Source organism: Dendropsophus ebraccatus, chromosome 2, assembly GCF_027789765.1.
Source record: "Dendropsophus ebraccatus isolate aDenEbr1 chromosome 2, aDenEbr1.pat, whole genome shotgun sequence".
Lineage (NCBI taxonomy): Eukaryota > Metazoa > Chordata > Amphibia > Anura > Hylidae > Dendropsophus > Dendropsophus ebraccatus.
In genome coordinates, this window is record NC_091455.1 from 129,743,252 (window position 1) to 129,769,267 (window position 26,016).

The 26,016-nt window shown below is 40.9% G+C and overlaps 1 protein-coding gene across 1 annotated transcript in view; it reads left to right on the forward strand.

The window, feature by feature from the left end:
* Window positions 1-26,016, forward strand: part of LOC138783528 (collagen alpha-6(VI) chain-like) — a 125,823-nt gene that overhangs the window by 40,518 nt on the left and 59,289 nt on the right. The window contains exons 7-15 of the mRNA XM_069958329.1: window positions 3,571-4,191; window positions 7,590-8,150; window positions 8,883-9,440; window positions 9,940-10,509; window positions 12,335-12,907; window positions 20,809-21,152; window positions 21,240-21,318; window positions 23,637-23,782; window positions 24,863-24,955. Coding sequence (XP_069814430.1) covers window positions 3,571-4,191; window positions 7,590-8,150; window positions 8,883-9,440; window positions 9,940-10,509; window positions 12,335-12,907; window positions 20,809-21,152; window positions 21,240-21,318; window positions 23,637-23,782; window positions 24,863-24,955 — 3,545 coding nt within the window. The remainder of the gene's footprint in view (window positions 1-3,570; window positions 4,192-7,589; window positions 8,151-8,882; window positions 9,441-9,939; window positions 10,510-12,334; window positions 12,908-20,808; window positions 21,153-21,239; window positions 21,319-23,636; window positions 23,783-24,862; window positions 24,956-26,016) is intronic.

A 26,016-nucleotide genomic window follows, 5' to 3' on the forward strand; every position in this document is an offset into this window, starting at 1 on the left:
AAGTGAAATTTTTTTTTATTCAAATAAAAACACCCCCACACCCCTCATTGACCATTTTATTAAAAAAAAAAAAAACAACAAACAACCGCTGGTCATTGACGTAGTCCACGGAATCCGACGTAATCCCCAGGATACCGATATCTGAAAAACAAAAAGGGAGAAACACACAAAAAACACACAAACAGGAGCACAACACCCATCATTGTGAGCGGTGTTGTGCACCTTACAGTATGCAGCATCTTTACAGATCGCTGCTTACAGTCTGGCCCCCAAGGGGTTAAGGGAGGATGTATTGCATTCCCCTTAACCCCTTGGAGGCCAGACTGATGTCAGACTGCACCCATCCCAGCAAGGAAGGGGTTAAGTGACCCCCCTTCCTTGCTGGGAGGGGTGCAGTGATGGGGAGGGTGGGGAGAGCTCTATACTCACCCCGATGTGTCCTCTTCGCTGGTCCGCAGCACAATGAAGTCACTGTGCTGCGGACTCGCTAATTATACGTGCGCTCAGCCGATCAGCCAATCAGCTGAGCGCACATATAATTTTAAATGTTTCTTCTAATAATGCTATTGTGATAACATAATTAGAAGAAAAATTTTATATTTTAATTAAAGTAAAGTGATGATTAGTACAGAAAGCTCTATTGCCGGCAATATGAATTAACGGCTTACTGGAGCTTCCTGTACTAATTAATATTTCATTAATAAAACACATTTTCGTTGAAATAAAATCAGTTTCGTTGTTCAATAATTTAATTTCAACGAATCCATCATTGTGCAATTAAATATACTGTCAAAAAATAAATATATATATAAATATACATTTATTTATATATATATATTTATTTTAACACTATATTTAATTGCAAAATGATGGAATCGTTTAAATTTAATTATTGAACAATGAAAGGGACTTTATTACAATGAAAATGTGTTTTATTAATTCAATATATTAACCATGAGAGGCATAGGCATCGGCATACTGCAGAGGATCGCAAACCCCGGTAATAGCAATTCATGTAAACTGTTTCCCTGCTTTCCCAGATGCATTCCAGAGGTGTTTGCATCACTTTCTTAAGATTTTATTTGTTATTTTTAGTTGAACCAGATTTCCAAGTAAATGACCGTATGTTTTCAGCCACATGTCTATTTTTTCCCACAGCCGTAGTTTCATCCGCGCATTTACAGCCGCATAAAAAATACAGCCGCACACATACATAGTGTGAACATAGCCATAGGCTGGGTTCACACTATGTATATTTCAGGCTGTATTTGGTCCTCATGTCAGGTCCTCATAGCAACCAAAACCAGGAGTGGATTGAAAACCCAGAAAGGATCTGTTCACACAATGTTGAAATTGAGTGGATGGCCGCCATATAACGGTAAATAACTTCCATTATTTCAATATAACAGCCGTTGTTTTAAAATAACAGCAAATATTTGCCATTAAATGACGGCCATCCACTCAATTACAACATTATGTGAACATAGCCTTTCTGTGTTTTCAATCCACTCCTTGTTTTGGTTGCTATACAGCCTCAAACATACAGCCTCAAATATACGTAGTGTGAACCCAGCCTTTAAATCTGTAAGTGTACCCTGAGGTACTCTCACAGAGTTTGTAGAATTTCATGCCATACCGTCATCTCTTATTGGGACGGTACTGACGGAAAAGACGTGTCTGGGGGGCAGCGTACGCTGCGCTACCCCCAGACACGTCACTGGATGATGAGGATGATGAGGATGAATGGAGGAAAGAAGGATCCCCCCATTCATCCTCACTGGCTGTTTCGGTGTCGGAGGCAATAATAATGTATGCGTCCGACACCGAAAACACCCTGGGGGCCATATTTATTGGTATATGGGTTATGTAAATGTGTAGTGGTGTAGTGTAAAACTTTATTCTGTGTAGTGTAATGGTGTTTTTTACATGTTTTTTTAACATTAAGTTTAAAAAAAAACCTACGCCAAGAAAGGAGTTGCCGATAAATGCCGCACTTATGTATGGCACTTATCAGCAGACCGTGGCTGTAGGATATAGGAAAAAAACAACCTACGCCAAAAAAGGAGGAGTTGCTGATCAGCGGCGCACTTACGTGCGATGCTGATCAGCACTCAGCGGCGATAGGGTGCGGAAAAAAATAAAAAAAAAAAAAAAAAACTTTCTTCAACCCTATAGCTACTGATATGTGTATTATATACACTTATCAGCCGCTAGGGGGCAGTAGAACGCAAATTCCGGAAAAAGCCGAAGTTTGACGACGCTGGAGCCGATGATTGCCGATGGGGACCGCCGGAAAAAGACGAAGACGCCGACAAAGACGAGGACACGTTCGGAACCCGGAAGACGCGATTGGGACCTGGATCACGTGAGTATGGGTCAATACCTGCTCTGGACACCTCAGCTACCTAGCTGAGGTGTCCACAGCAGGTATTTAACCCTTTCATGGGGTACTTATATCGCCGTGATCGGCCGGCCGATCACGGCGATGGGACGTGGCACCGTGGCCACCATTACTTTTAACAGTAATGGCCGTTGGTGCCGTTCTCGGACAGCACCGACCGCGATTGCTTTCCGGGCCATCTGGTCACCGATGACCCGGAAAGCTGCAGATCGCCGCCATTTGCTGATCTGAATTGATCAGCCAATAGCGGCGATCGTCAGCATGGGAGGGGTTAATCACCCCCCGTGCCGACAAGCAGGGATGGCCTGCTAAACATTATAGCAGGCCATCTTCCCCGATCGCTGCGTGTACACGCAGCGATCGGGGAAACCGCGGGTGTAAATTTACGCCCGTTTGCGTTAAGGCACGGGTTTTGGGGGTCGTATACTTTCGCCCGCGGTCGTTAAGGGGTTAAAAAACAATAAATAGCAATATTAATTCATTTGTTCAGTCTCAATTTAGGTGCTAATAGCTCTGAGGTGTTTTGCACTGGGAACCTGGCAACAAGTAACAGCCAGGTTCTGCTGTGGATGACACCGGCAGTGCTCCTAAACCAGTGCCATCTCAGGGGTGTAACTATACACTCACTTGCAGGAATAACCCTTAACATGGGAAGGGGTTAAATGAATATGTCAGCCATAATTCACTTTCCAAACTGCTGATGCTGTTAAAAAGCCGTTAGGTCAAGGAGACACATGGTATCTTTAATATATCAGTCAGTGCTTCCAAACATTATAAAATACTTTAATTCTCCAGTGCAAAGAGTCAAAGAGGTGTTGCCAAGAATGGGAGAGAAAGTGAGGAGGTATTCCAGTTTCAGGCACTAGGGAATGTCTCTTTGACACTTTGTACCAGAGAATAAAAGCATTTTTCTACATTCTGAAGACACAAATGGAAATATGAAAGGTACTATTTTGCTCCTAGATATAAAACATTGTAATCAGTTTGGAGTTGCAACTCACATAATTACTTTAGGGATAGCAGCAATCCAGATGTAGAAGTACTGTACCAATATTTCAGATACAAAGACCCAGATTTATCAAAGTGTTTGAAATAGAAACTGCTCTCAGTAACCAATCACAGCTCAGCTTTCAGTAAATTGTGCTAACACATCTTCTCTTTCTTTACAGTTTGTGACAAAGGTATTGCGACAGATCTGGTGCTGATTGTGGACATTTCAGAACAAACTAGCTCAGAAAGTGAAGACATGAAAAAATTCTTAACTAAAGTCTTATCCAATTTGGAGATAAGTGATAACTGTGTTCACGTGGGCCTGGTGGCATTTAACAGCAAAGCAACATTAATTGGTTCCCTCAATAAAGGGATCAACCAATCTGCTGTAAGGGATTTTGTAGCAGAAATAAAAGTGTCAAGTGAGAAGATTGCGAATATTGGAGGCGCAATAAATTATACAAGAAGTGAAGTTTTTGATGATACTCTAGCGAGCAGAAAGAACCAAGGAATAGAACAAATAACCATCCTGGTTACTCATAAGTCTTCTGCAGATAGTGTAATTGAGGCTGCCCATTTACTTCGACAAGAAAATATCAGACTTTTTACTGTGGGCATTTCCCAAGCTAATGAAACACAAATGAACCAAATTGCATCACATCCAACTCACAATTATCAGATCAAAGTGAAGACATTTTCTGATCTTTCCAATGAAGCAGACATTTTACTGAAGAAGATTTTGAATGTGGTTGACCGAGATATTGTTGCCGCTCCAGAACAAACAGATCTGATCAGACAAGGTACTTTTCTCATAAATCTAACAGCAAACTGAAATAAATCAAATACCTCTGACAGGGTAAATTGTATTGCTGTCTCCTAGGTTAGACAATCTTGTATCAGCTGACACACTAAGAAGTTTTAAAGTGGTTATTTAGGGAAATTATTTTTTTCTTTTTTTTTTACAATTCTGCTCAGGAAGGTGGTGAATAGAAAATACCCTATACTGCTCAGAAAGGTGGTAAATAGAAAATACCCTATACTGCTAAGGAAGGTGGTGAATAGAAAAGACCCTATACTGCTCAGGAAGGTGGTAAACAGAAAAGACCCTATACTGCTCGGGAAGGTGGTAAATAGAAAAGACCCTATACTGCTCGGGAAGGTGGTAAATAGAAAAGACCCTATAATGCTAAGGAAGGTGGTGAATAGAAAAGACCCTAGACTGCTCGGGAAGGTGGTAAATAGAAAAGACCCTATACTGCTCGGGAAGGTGGTAAATAGAAAAGACCCTATACTGCTCGGGAAGGTGGTAAATAGAAAAGACCCTATACTGCTCGGGAAGGGGGTAAATTGAAAAGACCCTATACTGCTCCGGAAGGTGGTGAATAGAAAATACTCTATACTGCTCAGGAAGGTGGTAAATAGAAAATACCCTATACTGCTCAGGAAGGTGGTGAATAGAAAATACCCTATACTGCTAAGGAAGGTGGTGAATAGAAAAGACCCTATACTGCTCGGGAAGGTGGTAAATAGAAAAGACCCTATACTGCTCGGGAAGGTGGTAAATAGAAAAGACCCTATACTGCTCACGAAGGGGGTAAATAGAAAAGACCCTATACTGCTCTGGAAGGTGGTAAATAGAAAAGACCCTATACTGCTCCGGAAGGTGGTGAATAGAAAATACCCTATACTGCTCAGGAAGGTGGTGAATAGAAAATACCCTATACTGCTAAGGAAGGTGGTGAATAGAAAAGACCCTATACTGCTCGGGAAGGTGGTAAATAGAAAAGACCCTATACTGCTCGGGAAGGTGGTAAATAGAAAAGACCCTATACTGCTCGGGAAGGTGGTAAATTGAAAAGACCCTATACTGCTCCGGAAGGTGGTGAATAGAAAATACTCTATACTGCTCAGGAAGGTGGTAAATAGAAAATACCCTATACTGCTCAGGAAGGCGGTGAATAGAAAATACCCTATACTGCTAAGGAAGGTGGTGAATAGAAAAGACCCTATACTGCTCGGGAAGGTGGTAAATAGAAAAGACCCTATACTGCTCGGGAAGGTGGTAAATAGAAAAGACCCTATACTGCTCACGAAGGGGGTAAATAGAAAAGACCCTATACTGCTCTGGAAGGTGGTAAATAGAAAAGACCCTATACTGCTCCGGAAGGTGGTGAATAGAAAATACCCTATACTGCTAAGGAAGGTGGTGAATAGAAAAGACCCTATACTGCTCGGGAAGGTGGTAAATAGAAAAGACCCTATACTGCTCGGGAAGGTGGTAAATAGAAAAGATCCTATACTGCTCGGGAAGGTGGTGAATAGAAAAGACCCTATACTGCTTGGGAAGGTGGTAAATTGAAAAGACCCTATACTGCTCGGGAAGGTGGTGAATAGAAAATACTCTATACTGCTCAGGAAGGTGGTAAATAGAAAATACCCTATACTGCTAAGGAAGGTGGTGAATAGAAAAGACCCTATACTGCTCGGGAAGGTGGTAAATAGAAAAGACCCTATACTGCTCGGGAAGGTGGAAAATAGAAAAGACCCTATACTGCTCACGAAGGGGGTAAATAGAAAAGACCCTATACTGCTCTGGAAGGTGGTAAATAGAAAAGACCCTATACTGCTCCGGAAGGTGGTAAATAGAATAGACCCTATACTGCTCTGGAAGGTGGTAAATAGAAAAGACCCTATACTGCTCCGGAAGGTGGTAAATAGAAAAGACCCTATACTGCTCAGGAAGGTGGTAAATAGAAAAGACCCTATACTGCTAAGGAAGGTGGTGAATAGAAAAGACCCTATACTGCTCAGGAAGGTGGTACATAGAAAATACCCTATACTGCTCAGGAAGGTGGTACATAGAAAAGACCCTATACAGCTTGGGAAGGTGGTAAATAGAAAATATCCTATACTGCTCAGGAAGGTGGCAAATAGAATAGACCCTATACTGCTCAGGAAGGTGGTACATTGAAAAGACTCTATACTGCTCGGGAAGGTGGTAAATAGAATAGACCCTATACTGCTAAGAAAGGTAGTGAATAGAAAATACCCTATACTGCTCAGGAAGGTGGTACATAGAAAAGACCCTATACAGCTTGGGAAGGTGGTAAATAGAAAAGACCCTATACTGCTCAGCAAGGTGGTACATAGAAAAGACCCAATACTGCTCAGAAAGGTGGTACATAGAAAAGACCCTATACTGCTCAGAAAGGTGGTACATAGAAAAGACCCTATACTGCTCAGGAAGGTGGTACATAGAAAAGACCCAAAATCCCAGTGAGGGTGTTACGCATCTTACACCCTTACGCATCTTTGTGGTTGCCCTACATCATGTCCTTCATCAAAGGCACGTGGTGCTCTGCAGTTTCCATCTCCCTTACTTATCATGGTGCCAATTATCCACGCACAATAAGCTTTCTCCACAGCAGCACAAGAACTGTTCACAAACTGTAGTTTCTGAAATACAGCCACCCTTGGCCCCCAACCCTTTTAGCAACTCTGATGAATCATCCCTTTTACCCATGACAGAAAGAGAGCCTATAACACTATATACCCACAAAGCCAGTTCACAACATGTTACTTTCTTCTTCATGAGCTAGACGCTGCCGATATTTTGCATACTGTACATTCACATATATTTTATGTGATGACATTTATTGAGATCAGATCTGTCATCTATTATTGGAACCATTGAAATTAAAGAGGTTATCCAGCGTGGGGGCACTTTTTTGGGGGGGACCGGGGAGGAGGTGGCTGAAATAAAAGACGTACACTTACCTCCCCGGTTCCAGCGGTGGGTCCTGCATCACGGCGCTCTGGTGCCCGGTTCCCGCCCGCTTCCTGGAGTCTGACGCCGCCCGAGATGCTACGTCTCAGGGCCGCTCAGTGAAGGAGGCGGGATCCGAGCGGACTTCAAACGGATCCCGCCTCCTTCACTAAGTGGCTGAGCGGCCCTGAGATGTAGCGTCTCCGGCGGCGTCAGACACCAGGAAGCGGCCGGGAACCGGGCACAGGAGCGCCGTGATGCGGGACCCGCCGCTGAAACCGGGGAGGTAAGTGGATGTCTTTTATTTCAGCCACCTCCTCCCCGGTCCCCAAAAAAAAGTGCCCCCACGCTGGATAACCCCTTTAATAGCAGAATTATAATAAAATTACTTAATTTTTTATTATTTTTAAATGCAAATGTGTTTCTCTGCAGGATGTCTGAACACAGAGGTTGCTGATATCCACCTGCTCATTGATGGTTCTGGAAGTATTGATCCCAAGGATTTTATAGCCATGAAGGAATTCCTGGTGGAACTAATAGATATGTTTGACATTGGGCCTCAGAGGGTTCGTGTAGGGGCTGTACAGTACTCTGATGGCAGTCAACTCGAGTTTGGCATTGGTACTGATTACAGCAAAACTAACCTAAAACTGGCCATTCAGAACATCAGGCAACGAGGTGGAGGAACCAACACGGGAGCAGCAATAAATTACACACGTGAAATAATATTAGATCCCAACAATGTCAGGACAGGGAATGTGCCTGTGTACTTTATTGTTCTTACAGATGGAGAATCCCAAGATAGTGTGAAGGAGGCTGCCATGATCCTCAGAGCAAACAAAGTAAATATGTATGCCATTGGAGTTAAAGAAGCCAACCAGACTCAGTTGTTGGAAATTGCCGGAGATCCCAAAAGAGTCCATTTTGTGTATGACTTTGATTCTTTGAAAGACATAAAAAATGTGATAGCCCAGCAAATTTGTTCTACTAAAGGTAAAATAATATTTTATAAAATGTTGATATTATTAGTGATAATGTTCCGTAATTAGGTCAATGTTTTGTAGATCAATTATTACTACCCTAGTAATGAAATCTACCAATTGCCAAATCAGGTTATGGCTATGTTCACACAACGTCTTTTGAGCTCCGTTGAGCGACGTCATTTAGCTGCCTAGCCTACCCTTAGTGCAATGACAGCTGTTTGTACATTATTCTGGTTTGGGATTACTAATTGGACTTTGGATGTGTCTTAATTGAAAAGTTCATTAAATTTATTAGTAAAAAAGGAGAATGAACGGTGGAAAAAGAAAAACTGTGTGTGAACAACTAATAAAAAACGTCCGCTGTTTGCAAAAGACGTCCGAAAATAATGATCATGTTCAATATTTTGACATCCGTTATTCAATACATTGTGTACATTGGTCGTCTGTCTTTCCATTGTGTTCAATGCATTGCCATTGCAATCAGTTAAAACCCAGCAAAAGCGGACGTTATTTTAAACATCAAAATCGGCTGCCTTTTCTCTATTTTTGACGTTGTGTGAACATAGCCTACCGCACTATAGAAGGAAATTACACCTCCTCAAATTTATCATAATATAATTGATTAATGCAATGTACATTTATTTGAATTATTGTTTGTATTAAAATGTTTTTACTGTGACTGTTCTGGAGAAACTGTAGTACAGAGTATTAGAGTATTATAATTTTTTTTAAATCTTTACAGCTTGTCAGAATGTAGAGGCTGATGTAATGTTCCTGGTTGACAGCTCTGGAAGTATTGGTGAAGATAACTATAAAAAAATGAAGGTGTTTATGAAAAACCTGGTGAATAAAACAGAGATTGGGCCGGATAAGGTGCAGTTTGGTATTGTGCAATTCAGTGATGACAGCATGGAGGTGCTACAGTTAAATAAGAATGGAACCAAAGCCACTATCTGGGAAGCTATTGACAAAATGAGATACATGGGTAGAGGGACATACACTGGGAAAGCCTTGGAATATGTGTCCCAGTACTTCAGAGAAAATAAAGGTGCTAGACCCAAGGTGGAAAAATTTCTTATACTTATAACAGATGGACAAGCCCAAGATGATGTTAAACTTCAGTCTGAGTCTCTGAGGAATAGTAGTGTGAACATTATCTCTGTGGGCATCTTCAATGCAAATAAGACTCAACTTCTAGAAATAAGTGGAAAGATAGAACAAGTTCACTACCTGGAAACATTTGAAACATTGAAAACTATTGAAGATGATTTAATTTTTGGAATTTGCAATCCTCCAGAAGGTCAGTATACAACAAATGTATATGCCCCATATACAACACAATATTTGTGACACAGATATGCTGAGCCATGAGGAAAGATAAGGAAGGACACATCTGTACTTTGGTCCATAGACACACTTCAGTGTAATAGCATTGACACCTGGGTGGAAATTTACCAAGCCCAGCGGATCCATATGCCAGTCTTAAGTAGATTGCCGCCCAGCTCATCCATGCCAGATTTAAAGAAAGTCATAAGCCTGTCAATAAATCCAGCAAATCTGGCGTGAGTGACAGTCTCAGAAATCTGAGAACTGGCATGGACTTTTATTACAATTTAAACCCTCTTCTTGCAGGCATAGTTTGTAGTAAATTTGGTGCAGAATGATGCCAAGCCCTCTGCGCCGTGACCCAATGCCTACCCACTTACCCAGTGCAGTTCACACCTGGCAAAAAGTTTCTAATTTCGTCATATGCTGAAAGACATTTTTCTTACTTACATATCTTTTTTCTTTCTTTACAGAATGTACAAGAATACAAGTTGCAGATATTGTTTTCGTGATGGATTCGTCAGGAAGTATAAGGCCTGAGCAGTATAACACAATGAAAAATTTTATTACGTCATTTGTGGATAAATCAATTGTTGGTCCAAATAATGTCCAGTTTGGTGCCCTAAAATATTCAGATGACCCTGAAAGGCTATTCTACCTTAATGAGCATGACAATAAACAGGAAATTATCAAGTATATTCAAAATGATCAGCCATTAGGTGGAAGCACATACACAGCTGAGGCCTTGGAATTTTCCAAAAGATTCTTTACAGAGAAACAAGGCAGTCGTCAACGCAGGGGCGTTCCTCAGTATCTCATTGTTATAACTGATGGTGAATCCCACGATCGGGATAAACTTAATGAAACTTCGAAGCAACTGCAAGATGCCGGGATTATCATACATGCCATTGGAGTAGCTAATGCCCAAACCGAAGAACTAAAGACAATGGCTGGAACTAAGGGCAAATGGTATTTTGTTGAGAACTTTGATGATTTAGGCGATATTTTTAAAAATATTTCTGATGCTGCATGTGGAAGAACAGGTAATTGGCAGAACATTCTTAAGAACATGTCCTCATGTGAAAAACTTTTGTATACTATCAATGAATAAAACAGTTCACAGTCCTTATGTAATAGTTTGTATACTTTATATCAAATGAATTCCAGTTTTGGTGTTTTATCTCCTGCCATTTTTGATATAGAAAAGAGCCCAAAGCAACTAGCTATCACCAGCAGAGTTCAGCTTTCATTTTTAAACAACTGAAGGAAAACTATCAGCAGGTTAGACGTATCTAACCTGACGATTTACCCCTATAGCCTCTAGGCTATACACCTCATAGAATGAATATAGGATGGTAGTGAGCTTTTGACCCCATAGTATGTGCTAGAATTAGGTCACAAAAATTAGTATTATGTAGTTTTAGCATTGTATGAAGGCTTAATTTTTAGGGGGACAAGCTGTAGTTTTTATTGGCACGAGGGAAAATATGATTTTTTGATCACTTTTGATACATTTTTTGGGGGAAGGCAAGATGAAAAAGATTTTTTTTATTTATTTTTTTTCTTTTATGGCGTTTGTTGTGCGGTATAAATAAGTAGTTTTGGACTGTTATACAGATTTGTCAGCTGCTGTGGGTCCTGCAGAAAATGTGTTCTTTACAGTTTGACATGGTGCTCCCTGCTGCCATATTTGTCAACGACAAATGTGATGGCATGGACAAATGTACAGTAGTAACTGGCACCGTGTCACACTGGAAAGGAAACACCACTTCCTACAGGCCAAGAGCAGCTGATAAGCCCTAAATGCTAGAGTTTTTTTTTAAATAGATTTTAAATAGAAGTCATTTACAAATCTGTATAATGTTTGGGCACCAGTTGGTTCTTTGGTCACTTTTTATTTAATCTTTATTAAATATGACAAAAAAAGGATATTATGGGGTTTAGGGTTTTTTTTGTTTATGAAAATTACCACATGGGATCAATATTATTATACTTTAATAGTTCAGACAATTGTGGATGCAGCAGTACCAAATATGTTTTTTTTTCTTATGATTACATTTTTATATAGAAACTGGAGTTTTTTTAAAAATATATTTTAAAAAATGTTTTGTACACAAGTCCCCCTAGGGAACCTTCACAAACAATATTAGATTACTAATAGTGATCCATGCATCGCTATTAGTCACTGTTACCAATGCTATGAGTTAAATTAAGCCAGACTCCCTTTAGCAGCTACAGACTGTTAGGGCCCTATTACACCAACAGATATCTGACAGATTTTTGAAGCCAAAGCAAGGAATTGATTTGAAAAGAGGAGAACTCTCAGTCTTTCCTTTATGACCTGTTCTCTTTTTATAGTCTCTTCCTGGTTTTGGCTGGTTTTGTGTCTGTCAGATAATCTTTGATATATCTGTTGGTGTAATAGGGCCCTAAATAAAGACCTCTGTCTGCAAAAGTGACTGACAATCATGTTGAAGGGATGCCAGTCGGACATCTGACCGTCTGACCGATGCGTCTTCTTTCATTTGGACATTTATATGCCACCATCACTGCTAGTCTTAGTATATAAATGGTTAAATAACTGACACCAGCAGAAAAGTCACAGGACACCTAATTATTTATTTCTGGTATTTATGGTGTGCTCAGATAATCTGCAGCACTGTACAGGGATATCCTTCACATCCTTCAACATCCAGTATATTTTTGGATACTTGGAAATATGAAAGTATTGACAACAATTAATTCTGCTAACTTTTCCTATTAGTTCTGAAGCTTATGCAACCAGCTGCTTTTCAGTGTTGATATTAGTGTTGGATTTATGTTCCATTCTACATTCATAAATTTTTTTGTGATACTGATTTTTTGCAGAATGCCAAAGAGAACAGGCAGACATAACCTTTCTGATTGATGGTTCTGGGAGCATTTCAGAATCAGATTTTACAGTAATGAAAAAATTTATGATATCTGTCATTGAAGATTTCGACATTGGTCCTAACCAGATTCATGTAGGTGTTGCTCAATACAGTCATTTATTCAGAACAGAGTTTCAACTCAAAACGTACCTGGATAAGGAATTGTTAAAGAAGAAGGTTAATGAGATCACCAAGCTTGGAGGAAACACTTATATTGGAAAAGCTCTTCATCTAACAGATTCAGCCCTACTGAGTCCAGCGGCTAACAGTCGTATCTCTGAAGGTGTACAGCAGATATTACTTGTAGTAACAGATGGCAACTCACATGATGAAGTTGCAAAACCGGCAGAAGCCCTCAGAAGTAAAGGTGTCTATACTTATGCTGTGGGAGTGGGACAGGTGTCCGAGACACAGCTCCTTCAGATTGCCGGATCTTCAAACTCAAGATTTGCTGTTGACAAATTTGATGAATTAAAAAATATTAAGAAGAGAGTTGTTAGAGATATATGTGAGCCAAAAACATCCAACAGTGAGTATAATCTAATCTTTATGTGCTATCATGAAATGCATATGTATGTTGTCATTTGAAGTTTTCCAAAATATGTGTGAGGATCTTCAAATGGAATAGAAAAAGAAGCAGTAAAGATGGTTGTATGGTAGTAATACTTACAAGTCATCAATAACATCACCAAAGTGACACAACCGATGCATAATCTTTTTTTTATTTAAATATTTATTACATTTTACATAAAAGCTATAACAATGACATGAATGCATAGAGCAAGCAGAACAAAATTGGGTTATGAGATACAAAAACCCAACTAATACATATATGGATAATATATTCCATATATCCAATGAACTTAAGTATATTATACACACAAGAAAGATAACCCGTCCCCTGTCCACCCCACCGCTGTATAGCCACCCTTCCACCCCCACCCTTATGAGGACTCTGAAGAGGAGGGAAAGAGAGAAAGGAAAAAGAAAAGAAGAAAGAGAAAAAAAAAATATTCTAGTTAATGAATTACATCACATTTCCATCTATTCCAAATTTTCCCGAATCTTCTCTTTCCCTTATCACTATTTGCAAAATAGATCTTTTCATAGCACCTGATCTTATCTACCAAATGAAGCCATTCCGCTATAGGGGGTTCCTCTATATCCACCCAGTGTCTCATAAGGATCACCCGTGCCATAAGTAATAATTTGGCGATTAGCATTTGTTGTTCTGGTAGCTGCACAGTACACCCTAATATTATACATAAGGGATTATAAGGAATCTTTACTTTTATTCGCTCTTCTATTTTGGTAACTACCTTATGCCAGTAATCCTGTATTACCTTACACTCCCATAATAAATGCAAATTCGAAGCATCATACCAGCCACATTTACTACATATTGCATCTGTGCGTTTATTAATTTTTTTAAGAAACTGTGGAGAATAGTGCAGTCTCTTAAGTATCTCACACTCCCATTTTTGCTTACATACCATGTGTGCATTCTCAGTACTAATTCTAACAGCTGATTTTTACAGTGTTTTCAGCTCTCCTTTTCTATTCCCTTTAAGTGCCAAAATGGGAGAGAACATCTAATGTGAATATGTCTTAAATATTCCCTGATCTTGAGTGAATTTTACTGCATGTGCTAGCTGTCTGTAGTATATTATCTCTCGCTGGTCTAACTCATATTTCTGTGCTAAAAAATCAAAACTCAATAGCTTCCCTCCTTCAAAGACATGATCTAGTACCGTGATTCCTCTATGAACCCAAAAACTGGCCTCTATTTTCCCTAACTCACCTAAATTAGGGTTCCCCCATAGTGGCGTGAATTGCGTGCTACCAGCTATTTGACATAATTTCTTAGTGCTATTCCACTTTACTCCATAAAACTAAGTATGTGAAATCTTTATTGTTATTGACACCAACCTCTAAGACATTAAAAAGGTGCTTACCGTATAGTGTATCTAATCCTAAGATAAACTTCCCTAAGAGTGTATCCCTATTCCTTTGCATATTTTCCGAATATATCTGAACCATTTATTAGGAATCCAAACAGGGGCAGAGCGTAATACATATACTATGTGAGGTTGTATTATCATCTTAATAAGTGCTATGCTACTTGAGATAGAGGTAGTCTCAGGCAAATATTTTCTTTTCAAGCTTTTTGATTAGAGGCTTAACATTTAGCTCAATGAATCTTCTTGGGTCAGATGAAATATTAATCCCCAAATATTTAATACTATCATCTTTCTTTAGCTTAATAAGGCCAAAGTCTGAGTGTATTTCTTCTTGGCCGATCGGGAGACACCCAGACTTGGTCCAGTTCACTCGGAGCCCCGAGATATCTCCAAATCGCTCAGGAAAATTCATTACTCTGCGTATTGCACCATAACGAGCATATTGTCAGCATAAAGAATTATTTTGCCTAAATCCGACTTCAGACCGAACCCTTTTATCAATGAATCTTGTCTGATAGCTGTAGCTAAAGGCTCCATTTTTAAAGAATAGAGATAGGGGGCACCCCTGCCTGGTACCTCTAGTGAGGGCAAACCATTCAGACATACTCCCATTTATACATAATCTCGCCCTTGGCGATTGATACATCATCTTAATCCAGGTTATTATATTCTGTCCGAGGCCAAAAGCCCCGAGAGTCCTCCATAGGTATCCAACACTCTACACTATCGAAAGCCTTAGTGGCATCCAGCGACAGGATAGAGTGGGGATTGGCTCCATCAACCTGAACGTCCGCGAAAACTCATTCAATATTCAGGAAGCTGAATCGCTATGCAATAAAGCCATTTTGATTTTCGCTGATCAGTGATCCCACTACATCTTTTAGCCTAAGTGTTATGATTTTGGCGAAATGCTTAACGTCCGAGTTCAATAATGAGATAGGGCGATATGCATCAAGTTCAGTATTATCTTTATCTTTTTTGGGAAAGACAACTATTGTGGCTTCCGCCATAGATTGTGGCAGGTTGCCAGATACACAGGATTCATGCAACACTTCGTGCAGGATTGGCAGTAAGACCTCGGCATATTTTTTATAAAATTCAGTTGGAATTCCATCTGGTCCTGAGGCAGAACCATTGGGCATAGTATTCAGAGCCTTTTGTAACTCACTTAGGGAGATATCTTTATCTAAGCTCATTCTTTGTTCTTCTGTAACAGTTGGTAAATTAACTCCATCAAAGAACTGACTGAGCAGACCATCAGACACCTCCCCTTCCGAAGAGTACAAATTCCTGTAAAATTCTCTGAACACCCTCCTTATATCCTGCTCTTTTCTAAAAATCTCACCTGATTCTCCCCTAATGGCCTCTATTCTTTTCCTAGGGTCTTGAGCTCTAACAATATCGGCGAGAGTCTTATTAGGCTTACCCGCCGCTACAAATCTTTTTTGCTCCTGAAAAAAGTTTTTATGTTCTGCCTTCTAAAGAAGAAACAAGGCATGCAAATCCTGTGCCTCCCTGAAAAGCCGGAAATTATCATCAGAGGGATCACAATGGAATTCCTCCAGTAGGCGAGCTGCCCGATCCTCTAATTCTTTTTCCCTACATCTGAATTTCCGCTTACAAACCAAAATTTCTTTAAACAATAAGCCCCTAATATAGGCCTTTAACGTGTCCCAAACAATTTGGGGTGTTGTAGAGCCCCTATTGATTTGCCAAAAAAGCGTTATATCACTACCAATCCTGCGCTCAGCGTCAATAATCGTCAACCAATAAGGGTTGACACGAAATACTCTTTCCCCAGAAACATCACTTTTGTCCCATCTTAAAATAACCAATACAGGTGTATGATCAGATATGGTTTTCCCCTTATTCGACATACTTTTGACCTTAGCCAGAGCTCTTTCATTGCAAAGCACTAGGTCTATTCGTGAGGCTGTATTATATGAAGCACTATAGCACGAATAGGCCCTCTTCTCCCCATATAAGGATCTCCAGGTATCCACCCAAACAACCTCACCGGTAAACTTTGCAAGCCGGGGGGTAGCCGGAGAACCCCTATTTTTCCTGTCCAGTTCCGGATTCATGACCATATTCAGATCCCCACTTATATACAGTAGCACATTTGGCTTATCCTGTAAATATTGAACCAACTTAATAAGACCTCATAAGAAAATGGGGGAGGGATATACACAAATGCCATCACCACTTCACTGCCTTCCAGGTTCCCATATACAAATATAAATCTACCCTTATCATCTACTTTCCTCCCCTTTTCCTTAAAATTAATTTGTTTATAAATAAATACCGAAACCCCTGCTGAATAGTTGGTGCCATAAGAATTTATTATATGAGATGCCCATTGTCTATGGACTTTGTGACTGGTCTCAGAGGTAAGATGGGTTTCCAGAAGGCAGATTATGGCGGGTAAATAATGGCTTACACAGTCAAAGACTGCTAAGAGCTTAGTACACTCTCCCAGACCCCTAGTGTTCCACGTAAGAATCCTTGTATCCATCATAGATTAAGGGGGGAGAGAAGCAAGGAGAAAAAAAAAGGAAAAGAAGAAAGAAAGAAATAAAGAAAAAAAAAACAACAACAAAGGATTGGGAAAATATAGCACATTCCTCCACCCCCCCTCAGAGTCCCCCCCTCCCCCATCCACCCTTTCCCTCCCCCCTTCCCATCCTCCAATGACCAGCCAACTTGACTAGTCCCTAAGCCTTCACATTTTCTTCTGGAACCCCTCCCAACCCCCACCCATATACACTCATAGCTGATCCAAAAACACGGCAGAGAATAAGACAAATAATAGATAAATAAATTATTTCCAACACTTGTCCACTATATTCAGGTCTGCAATTTCCACTTTAAACTCCCTCCTTGTCTAGCCACTCAGAGGCCTCCTGAGCTGTTTGAAAGAAATAAACTTTCCCATTATGAGTAATTCTTAACCTTGAGGGAAACATTAAGGAGAATTGGATTTTAGCATTATGCAAATGCCGTTTTACTTCCCTAAAGGTTTCTCTTTTCTTTTGTGTTGCCCTTGAGAAATCCGGAAATGCCGCTATTCTATGTACATTATAAAGTGTCTCTTTCATCTCCCTCATCTTCCTTAGTATAGTATCCCGGTCTATAGATAATAAGATCTTAATTAGAAGGGTGCGGGGTGGAGCCCCCGGGGGAGGCGGTTTACCTGGGACTCTATGTGCTCTTTCTACATTAAAGTGGGCTGAGAGATTATCAGCCCCTACTACCTCCTTTATCCACTCAGAGATAAAATGTTCCGGCTGAGACCCTTCTGTGCCCTCTGGGAACCCCAATATATGGATATTGGACTTCCTAGATCTATCCTCTAAGTCTATAATTTTTTCCTGGAGAGTTGCGTTGTCCCTGGATAAAGTATCCAGCTTGCTTAATACCTCCTTCATTTGATTTTCTATTCCCGGTACAACTCTTTCCACTCCCAGTACTCGTTCTCTTATTTTGTTTAAATCATCCTGTATCAAGGAGAACTCCACTGCCAAACCACCAATCTGCTCCTTTACATCTACTAATCCTAGATTGCATTTCTGCACCTCAGAGAGTATTTGTTCTAACATAGGAGAGAACACCCCCACCCCCTTCTTCTAACACATCGCATCTAGATTTTTGAGCGTCTTGACCCAGAGTAGCTCCTTTCTGGGCCCTGGTCTTATTAGGTGGAATGGGAGATTTTAAATATTTTTCCATCTTAGAACTAGCATCAAAGGAGGCATTACCTCCTGATTTCCTATTATTACTTTTAACTGGCATTCCGAGTAACAAAGTTCAAGTTACTCTAGTAACCGCTAGACCGCCAATTGCCTAAAGTATAGTTCTTATCACAAAAGAAAGATAGAGTTATCCCCAGTGCGATTGCCAGAAAACCTTATCCTTAATATAAATTCTACAGTACTGACAAAGCAATCTTCACAGTCTGTGTCACAAATTATCACATATCACAAAGGTTAAACCACACAATTCCCCTCCATGTAAATTTTCGGAAATATGGGCTCTTAATCCTCATATAATAGCGGGAGATTATCTCCATAGTCAGAAAGCCCATCCGTGCAAAGAGGATTACTTTCCCTTCGTATAGTTCATACAATTTTTAGAGACCGAGCATTTCATAAATATACAGAATATAGGGGGGCTTAGCTGAATAGGGAAGGATCAGTGCAGGCCACCAGAGAACGTTGTTTGTAAAAGCCGCGAATCCGGGAGAAACAGGACAGCACAAATACTTTAACATGCAGCAAGTTTCCTTTTCCTTCTTTAGTGGCATAAATTTTCCAAACAGTCTCCAATCCAGTGCAGTTCCTGGTAGGGACAAAAGGAAATAGGCAAAGGAGTCTTATTGACATATCCCGAACCCTTTAGGGCTGCAGGTTTAGAGCAGCGTATACATAAAAATCAGCAGTTAGTTCACCTACAGCCCCGGGTTCTTTAGCACAGGTAGTCAGCAATTGCATAGGTCCTCTGGAGCAATCCTCACACAGCCAAGAGAGCTCCTATAAGAAGACAGGGAGGGTTTCACTGACCCCAGTGAAGAAATATAACAGTTGCAGACTGTCAAAAATTGCAAAGGAGAAGCGGAATTTTATGCTCCTTCAGTTAAAACACCAATAAGTCTTGCCGTGATATGGACGCAATATCATTGCCTAGCCATTAAAGAAGCATATTTGGCTCCCCAACAGTATCTCACCACTCCGGTGCAGCCCGCAGTCCAGTCGGCGTCTCCGCGCCCAGCAGCCGCCGCCCCCACGCGTGTGGCTTCTGTGTTCCTGGCAGCTTCCCATAATGCATAGCAAGGGGGCTTTTATCTCATGCTGTGGCGGAGATCTCGCGAGAGAGCGCTCCATCCACTCTCCGCTCCGTCTACAGCGCGGGCCACCACGTGACCTCCCTTCGACCACCGCGTCCAATCCAAGCAACGGGACCAAATCGGACCCCATCACCAAAGCGGCTGCCGACCGCAGCGGCCAACCTCCCAGGTCAGGCCGGGACAGACCCAACCGCAGCGTCGCGCTCGAATCCACATGGCCAGGCTCGATCCAGTGAGTAGCGGGGGGAGGGGCCTGCCCAGGAGAAGTGACGGCCGTCCCTACGTCATGCCGTCCACCGATGCATAATCTAGCAAAAGTGCTGTGCAAGCCTAAGAGTTCAATACAATATACAGTGGTGCCTTGGATTACGAGCATAATTTGTTTCAGGACTGTGTTTGTAATCCAAATCCACTCTTAAACCAAAGCAAATTTTCCCATAAGAAATCACTGAAATGCAGACAATTGGTTCCCCACCCCAAAATAATCATTTTTTATTCAGAATAACATGTAAAACAAATGAAAAAAACATTTAGAAACAGCTGAATATGTGATATTATAAATTACTGTACAGTTTTGCTTTCAGCATGTGGTGTATAATGTATAGTAAGTGCATAAACCTGACAATACAGCAACAGTTTGTAGATATCAGGAAGTGTGAATCAGAGAGCTGTGCAGGAGGACAATTACAGAAACTTTTCTATACAGCAGTGTGAATGGCAGAGTGTAAGTCCAGGCACATTATAGCAGCAGTGGGTATAGCTGAGTGTAAGTATAGACAAATTATAGCAGTAGTGTGTATAGCTGAGTGTAAGTGCAGGCTCATTATAGCAGCAGTGTGTATAGCTGAGTGTAAGTGCAGGCACATTATAGCAGCAGTGTGTATAGCTGAGTGTAAGTGCAGGCCCATTATAGCAGCAGTGTGTATAGCTGAGTGTAAGTGCAGGCACATAATAGCAGCAGTGTGTATAGCTGAGTGTAAGTGCAGGCACCTTATAGCAGCAGTGTGTATAGCTGAATGTAAGTGCAGGCACATTATAGCAGGGATGGAGAGGATGGGAAACACAAGGGCTGAGAGCATGAAGGAATGAGTAGGGCATATGTGGGCACATAAATGCAGCACTTTGTCCTGGGAGAGAGGGGTTACAGCTATGAAGAGATTATCCTCCACTGTCCTGTCCCCTGATACAAGCCCCAGCCTGAAGTGGATCTGCTATGATTTGGAAGATGAGGGAGACTTCTCTGGTCAGAGTACAGTGCTGTATACAACGCAATGCAGGCCATGCCCTTCCTCCACTCCCCCTACCATCCAATACAGGGAGCTCTTAAATCAAAGCAATGCTCTTAAACCAAGTCAGAATTTTAAAAAACTGTAAGCTCTTCTTGCAAAACGCTCTTAATCCAAGCTACTTTTAAACCAAGGTACCACTGTATATATTTGTCAGTAAATATGCATACAGGCCAGAGCCAATGTCCTTTGATGACATTATATCACACCAAGTATCAAAAGGGTAACAGCATCTCACATTATATCACACCAATGATAAATGTGCTTATTGTTGTAACTCTTCATACTAGTCCTTGATATGTTCCTACACAATATTTTTTATCTATTTTTGTCTTCATAGATTGTTCAGTTGATGTTATAGTTGGTTTTGACATCTCATCTTATGGCAATTATACCAAATTATTCAGTGGACAAGACCACCTGGAAGCCCGCATCCCTGATATCTTAAACAGCATGATGAACCTAAGAAGTCCAACCTGCAACCCTGGTGTTACACCTCAGATCAGTGCAGCCTTTTATGTGCCCAATGCTAACACATCTATTTCTCCTTCCTTCCACACGTATAGTTCTGATTTAGCTCACCGACTTAAAGACACTTACATTAACGGACCTTCCTATATTACATCATCTGTTCTTCAGTCAATGTGGGCAACATTTCAAAATTCAGTTGAAGGAAGAGCAAAGGCATGTGCAGTTATTCTTACATAAGTTCTAATCCATATTACATGAATTCCTGTTTTTCATTAAATTCATTTTGTTTGTGCTATGTAGATGATGTTAGTCTTTACTGATGGCTTAAATGAAAATGTTAAAGACCTTGCACAAACAATAGAAAATCTTCGAAAAAAAGGTACAGTAATATGTCTTTTTTTTTTTATAGAGGGCTAATGGGTGGAAACCTTTGATAAATTGCTGTTGCTGGTGGCACATAACTGTGTTCAGCTCTTTTATGGTCGCTATCAAAAGTAGAATTCAAGGGGTATTCAACGCACACATAGTTTTTGATATGTTGCTGCCCATGTTGAGATTAGCAATTCATTCCTACTTCTTGTTGTCTATTCAGTCTACTTTCACCAGTTCTCAACTGCTGCTTTCTGCTCAAAACACAAAAATCTGTGTGTGAGCCTCTCTCTTCGTCTCCCTCTCCTCCCCCTCCCTTCTGAGACAGATGATATAAACAAGTCCCTAGCAAACTGTATATGCAACATTGTAGCTTCTTTATAATGCCAGGAGGGTGAATCCAGGGCCGCTTCTGCCATGAGGCGGAATGAGTATTCCGCCTCAGACGGCAGATTTTGCGGTCCTGCAGGGGGCGGCAGAATGTTCCCCCTGCTGTCATTTTTGTTAAGTTTCACCGTCTGCACCGTTACCGTCGGCGCCCTCAGCCCGTTGTCCGTCCCTCCCGCACTGTGTGGTTGCACTGTGACATTTCCTCTCAGTGTCAGCATATGGCGCTCTCCTGCATCCCGGCCTGTCAGGCGTCCTGTGACCAGAACGACGAGCGGGGAAGTCTAGTGCGGATGTTGAAGTCTCCGAAGCTGCCAGAACAGAGATGGAGTGTCTGTACAGGGGCCGGTATGTGTCTGGGGGCTCCGGTGTGTGACGTGCAGTGCCGCTCTGACTTACCTCAGTGCGTGTATGTGGACGATGTCCGGTGAGAATTGCCATGTAAAATAATGATTGTTTCTCATAGACAGAACGTACACAAGGCAGGGAGAGCGGCTCCGGCTGTGGCCCCTAGGAGCCCGGGAAACATGAGGCCAGGTAGGGGGGGAAATCTGCTGTAAGATCCACACAAATTTTTCTGACCCCTGTGGACTAAGGATGGGATCACACCTGCAGTGTTTCATGCGATTTTTTTGTGGCAGAGTCTGAAGCCGATCCAAAAGGAAAGTTAGTGTCACTGTGTGCTTTTTTTTTTTCTTTTCCCGGGTGCCAGTGAGGGGACGGCAGCCTGAGGTTCACCTCAGGCGGCAGAGACCCCAGAATCAGCCCTGGGTTAATCATAGTGAATTTATTAGCAACTTGACCCCAGAATAACCCTCCCAGAATTACAAAGAAACTACAATGTTGCAGATAAAGCCAGTCAAGGACTTGTTTACATCAGCTGTCTCAGAAAGGAGGGGGAAGGAGAGAGAGAGAGAAAAGCTCACACGCTGATTGTAGTGTTTTCAGCAGAAAGCAGCAGCTGAGCAACATTATCAAAAGTTATGTTTGAGTGGAATACCCCTTTAGGCTATGTTCACACTACGTATATGTCCTGCCGCAAATTTTACGCGGCCGGACATATATGTGTGAAACTCCGGCCGGGGATTTACGTAAGTAGCGGCCGGCTACGTACGGTCCGCGAACTTACGCCCGTAGTCTACTTACGCTTCCCGAGCACCAAACGTAGCGATCTGACAGTGCTCTTTTACTTGGATATCTTCGGCTAGCCCCGGACACCCCACAGAACCTTTTGGATAGGCAAATCAAAGTGCAAAAATGAAGAAATCACCACTAGGTATGGGACCGCATGTTACGCTACGGGCGTAAGTTACAGCATTTCCGTCCTGAAACAATGGTCTGGTTAATTTTTTACGGCGCCGCATACGATCCGGGCGTAAGTTCTTACGTAGTGTGAACTGTGCAGCCGTAGATTGTAAACTTTCCATTGTACGCAAACTATGTAAATCTCCAGCTGCTTATTCACGGAACGCGCTACGGCCGGAAACTTATGTAATGTGAACTTAGCCTTAATTAACACAATACTCCTGATTTTACAACTCAATGCAGATTGCTTTAAAAATGGTCTATTTAACATAACAAAACATTAACTTGCTGAAACTCATTTCTACTCTAAGGGCCAGTTTACACAGAGCAAAAGCGGTGGAATTTCCCCCTGCCTCAGTGTGTCAATGTTGTTCTCCACTCAAAGAATTGACAAGTCAATTCTTTGAGCGGAGAGTGACGGAAGTGGAGGCATGTGAGCCCTCCCATAGAGGCACTGTGTGACACTGAGGCACTGCTATTCCTTTTGTAATGCTATATATGTAATGTTACTTTACATAGGCTAAAACATTTTGCCTTACTTCTCCACAGACTGTTTACTTTGGATATGCTAATGACATTCTTAATTGGTTGTGTGACAATTGTGTTGTGTAATATTTCTAAATATACCTATTTTAGGGTTAACAGCTTTAGTAACCATTGCTTTGGAAGGAGCGACGGGATATGATGATATCAAATATATAGAATTTGGCAGAGGCTTTGAATACAGTTATCAGATGCATATCGGGATGCCGGATATTGGAGTTAGACTAGCCAGACAAGTAGTGAGTTTATGTCATTTTTCTTTTATAAAGTGTCTCTTTAATAACCCCTCTAGCATATATTATTATTAGTCAAGCTTTACGTCTACTAATCATACTGTTAGTGACACATAGTAGATCCTCAATGGCTCATATCCTGTCTTTTGGGGTTTCAGGCCTTTGAAGCCTGCAAGTATTCCTGTAAGGCTGGGTTCACATTACATTTTTTGTAATCCATTTTTTCATCCATTTTTTTTTTTTTAAACGGATGAAAAATGCATGGAAAAAACGGATGCATGTGTGTGCATCCGTTTTGAGCAGTTTTTCCATTGAATTCCATTATTAAAAAAAAAACAGATCAAAACAGATCCTTTTCTTTTTAACAGACACAAAAATGTGGTGAACTACGTTTTTGTGTATGTTAAAAAAAAAAAAAAGGATCTGTTTTTTGCAAAAAAACAGATGAATAAAAACAGATTGCAAAAACGTAGTGTGAACCCAGCCTTAGATAGATAGATAGATAGATAGATAGATAGATAGATAGATAGATTTGTATACACTCTTTGGTTTAACATAATTTACTATAGTTAATAAGGTATAATGTGTAGAAATGTGTCAGTTACACAGGATTAACGTATATGAAATATGGAAAAGATTCAAAATATGAACTAAAGTGAATCTATCACCAGAAAGACTGCTGACACAGAAACGTGACCTTGGGTCTTCATTGGATCTCACCCATGCACCTTAGTATCTCATAGAGCTCATTGATTTGCAACAGCGCATGCAGAGTATTTCAAGGACTTGGCGCTGCTTGTAGGGCAGGGATTACAGATGAGGCAAGCCGCCTTAGTTAACAAAAAACAATAGGCCATACCTCTGTGACTCTTCAAAGGGCTATAAAAGTATGAATATCAATGAAATAAAGAGACACAGACAATTCACAGGTGTATCCTCTATGCTTTTATTAGGATATCTGTAAAATTGCTGGCAATTTACCATGCATTGTACCAGTGAAAGATTAGCTTTAACATTAAATACAGTATACTTAAACTATAGTACATTGTATAGTTACAAATAATTACCCATTTATTTTTCTGTTAGTCCCATGTTAATGAGAAGACATGTTGCTGTGTATTCTGTAAATGTATTGGACAAAGTGGAGCACCTGGAATACATGGAACAAAAGGACAAACTGTATGTATATCAAATATCATTTATAGTAAAGAAATAAAGAGGGCAGAACTGTCATTATCTGTGGTGCATAAATTGTGGTTCCTACGCCTAGAAACTTATATTGAGGGTCAAATACGGGATACTCAGTCAAAGAATTTATTATTTAGCGAACAGTGGACATTATTTTTAGTTGTTTATACATCCTTTCTGGCCCACATTTCACCATCGTTTAACATAAATTCTATTAAAGTTTAAAAAAGCCACACCTAAAAGGGTATTAAAAATGGCCAACTTGGAACCTGAAGACAAATAATTACCCTATGACCACTATGGCCACCAAGGTATGGTGAATGACAGCCATTATTTTGGACTCAAAACATCCAGAGACTAGAGATGATTGAACATCAGGAAATCTTAGGTTCGATCGAACTCGAACCTTGTCGAACCTTCCACATTTTATTCCCAATGCCTTCCTGGTCCGTGGGGAAGAAGGAGAGAGCCCGAGTACCGCCTGGAATTCCAGGATTCAGCCTAGGTAATAGGCTGTATCCTGGAATTCCAGGTGGTACCCGGGCTGTCTCCTTCTTCCCCACGGACCGGGAAGGCATCGGGAATCAAATGCGAAAGGTTTGACAAGGTTCGAGTTCAATCGAACCTAAGATTTCCTGATGTTAGATCATCCCTACCAGGGACCAGGGCTATTAGCCGGTGCAGGCAGATTGTCACACCTGGCTAATCAAAACTGACAGCAGCATTTAAATGCATATAAAATCTATCACCTGGTAGTCTAGTGGTGGATCGCCGCTTCTGGCCAGGCTGGGCCTCAACACCGCAATGACGCTGGCAATCCTTTACTATGGGCTCCAACGGGACTGATCTCAGAGATCAATGCAGTGATCATAAAAGTCCCCTAGGGGAATTTCAAGTTACTGTAAAAAATGTTTTTAATTAATAAAAAACTAATAAATTAAATAGTAAAATAAATTTAAAAAATTAATTAAAAAAAAACATGCAGAATCCCTCTAACTATTAAACTATTGCATTCCTGATCTTGCTTGGTAAGCCCATGTTCACTCAACGTA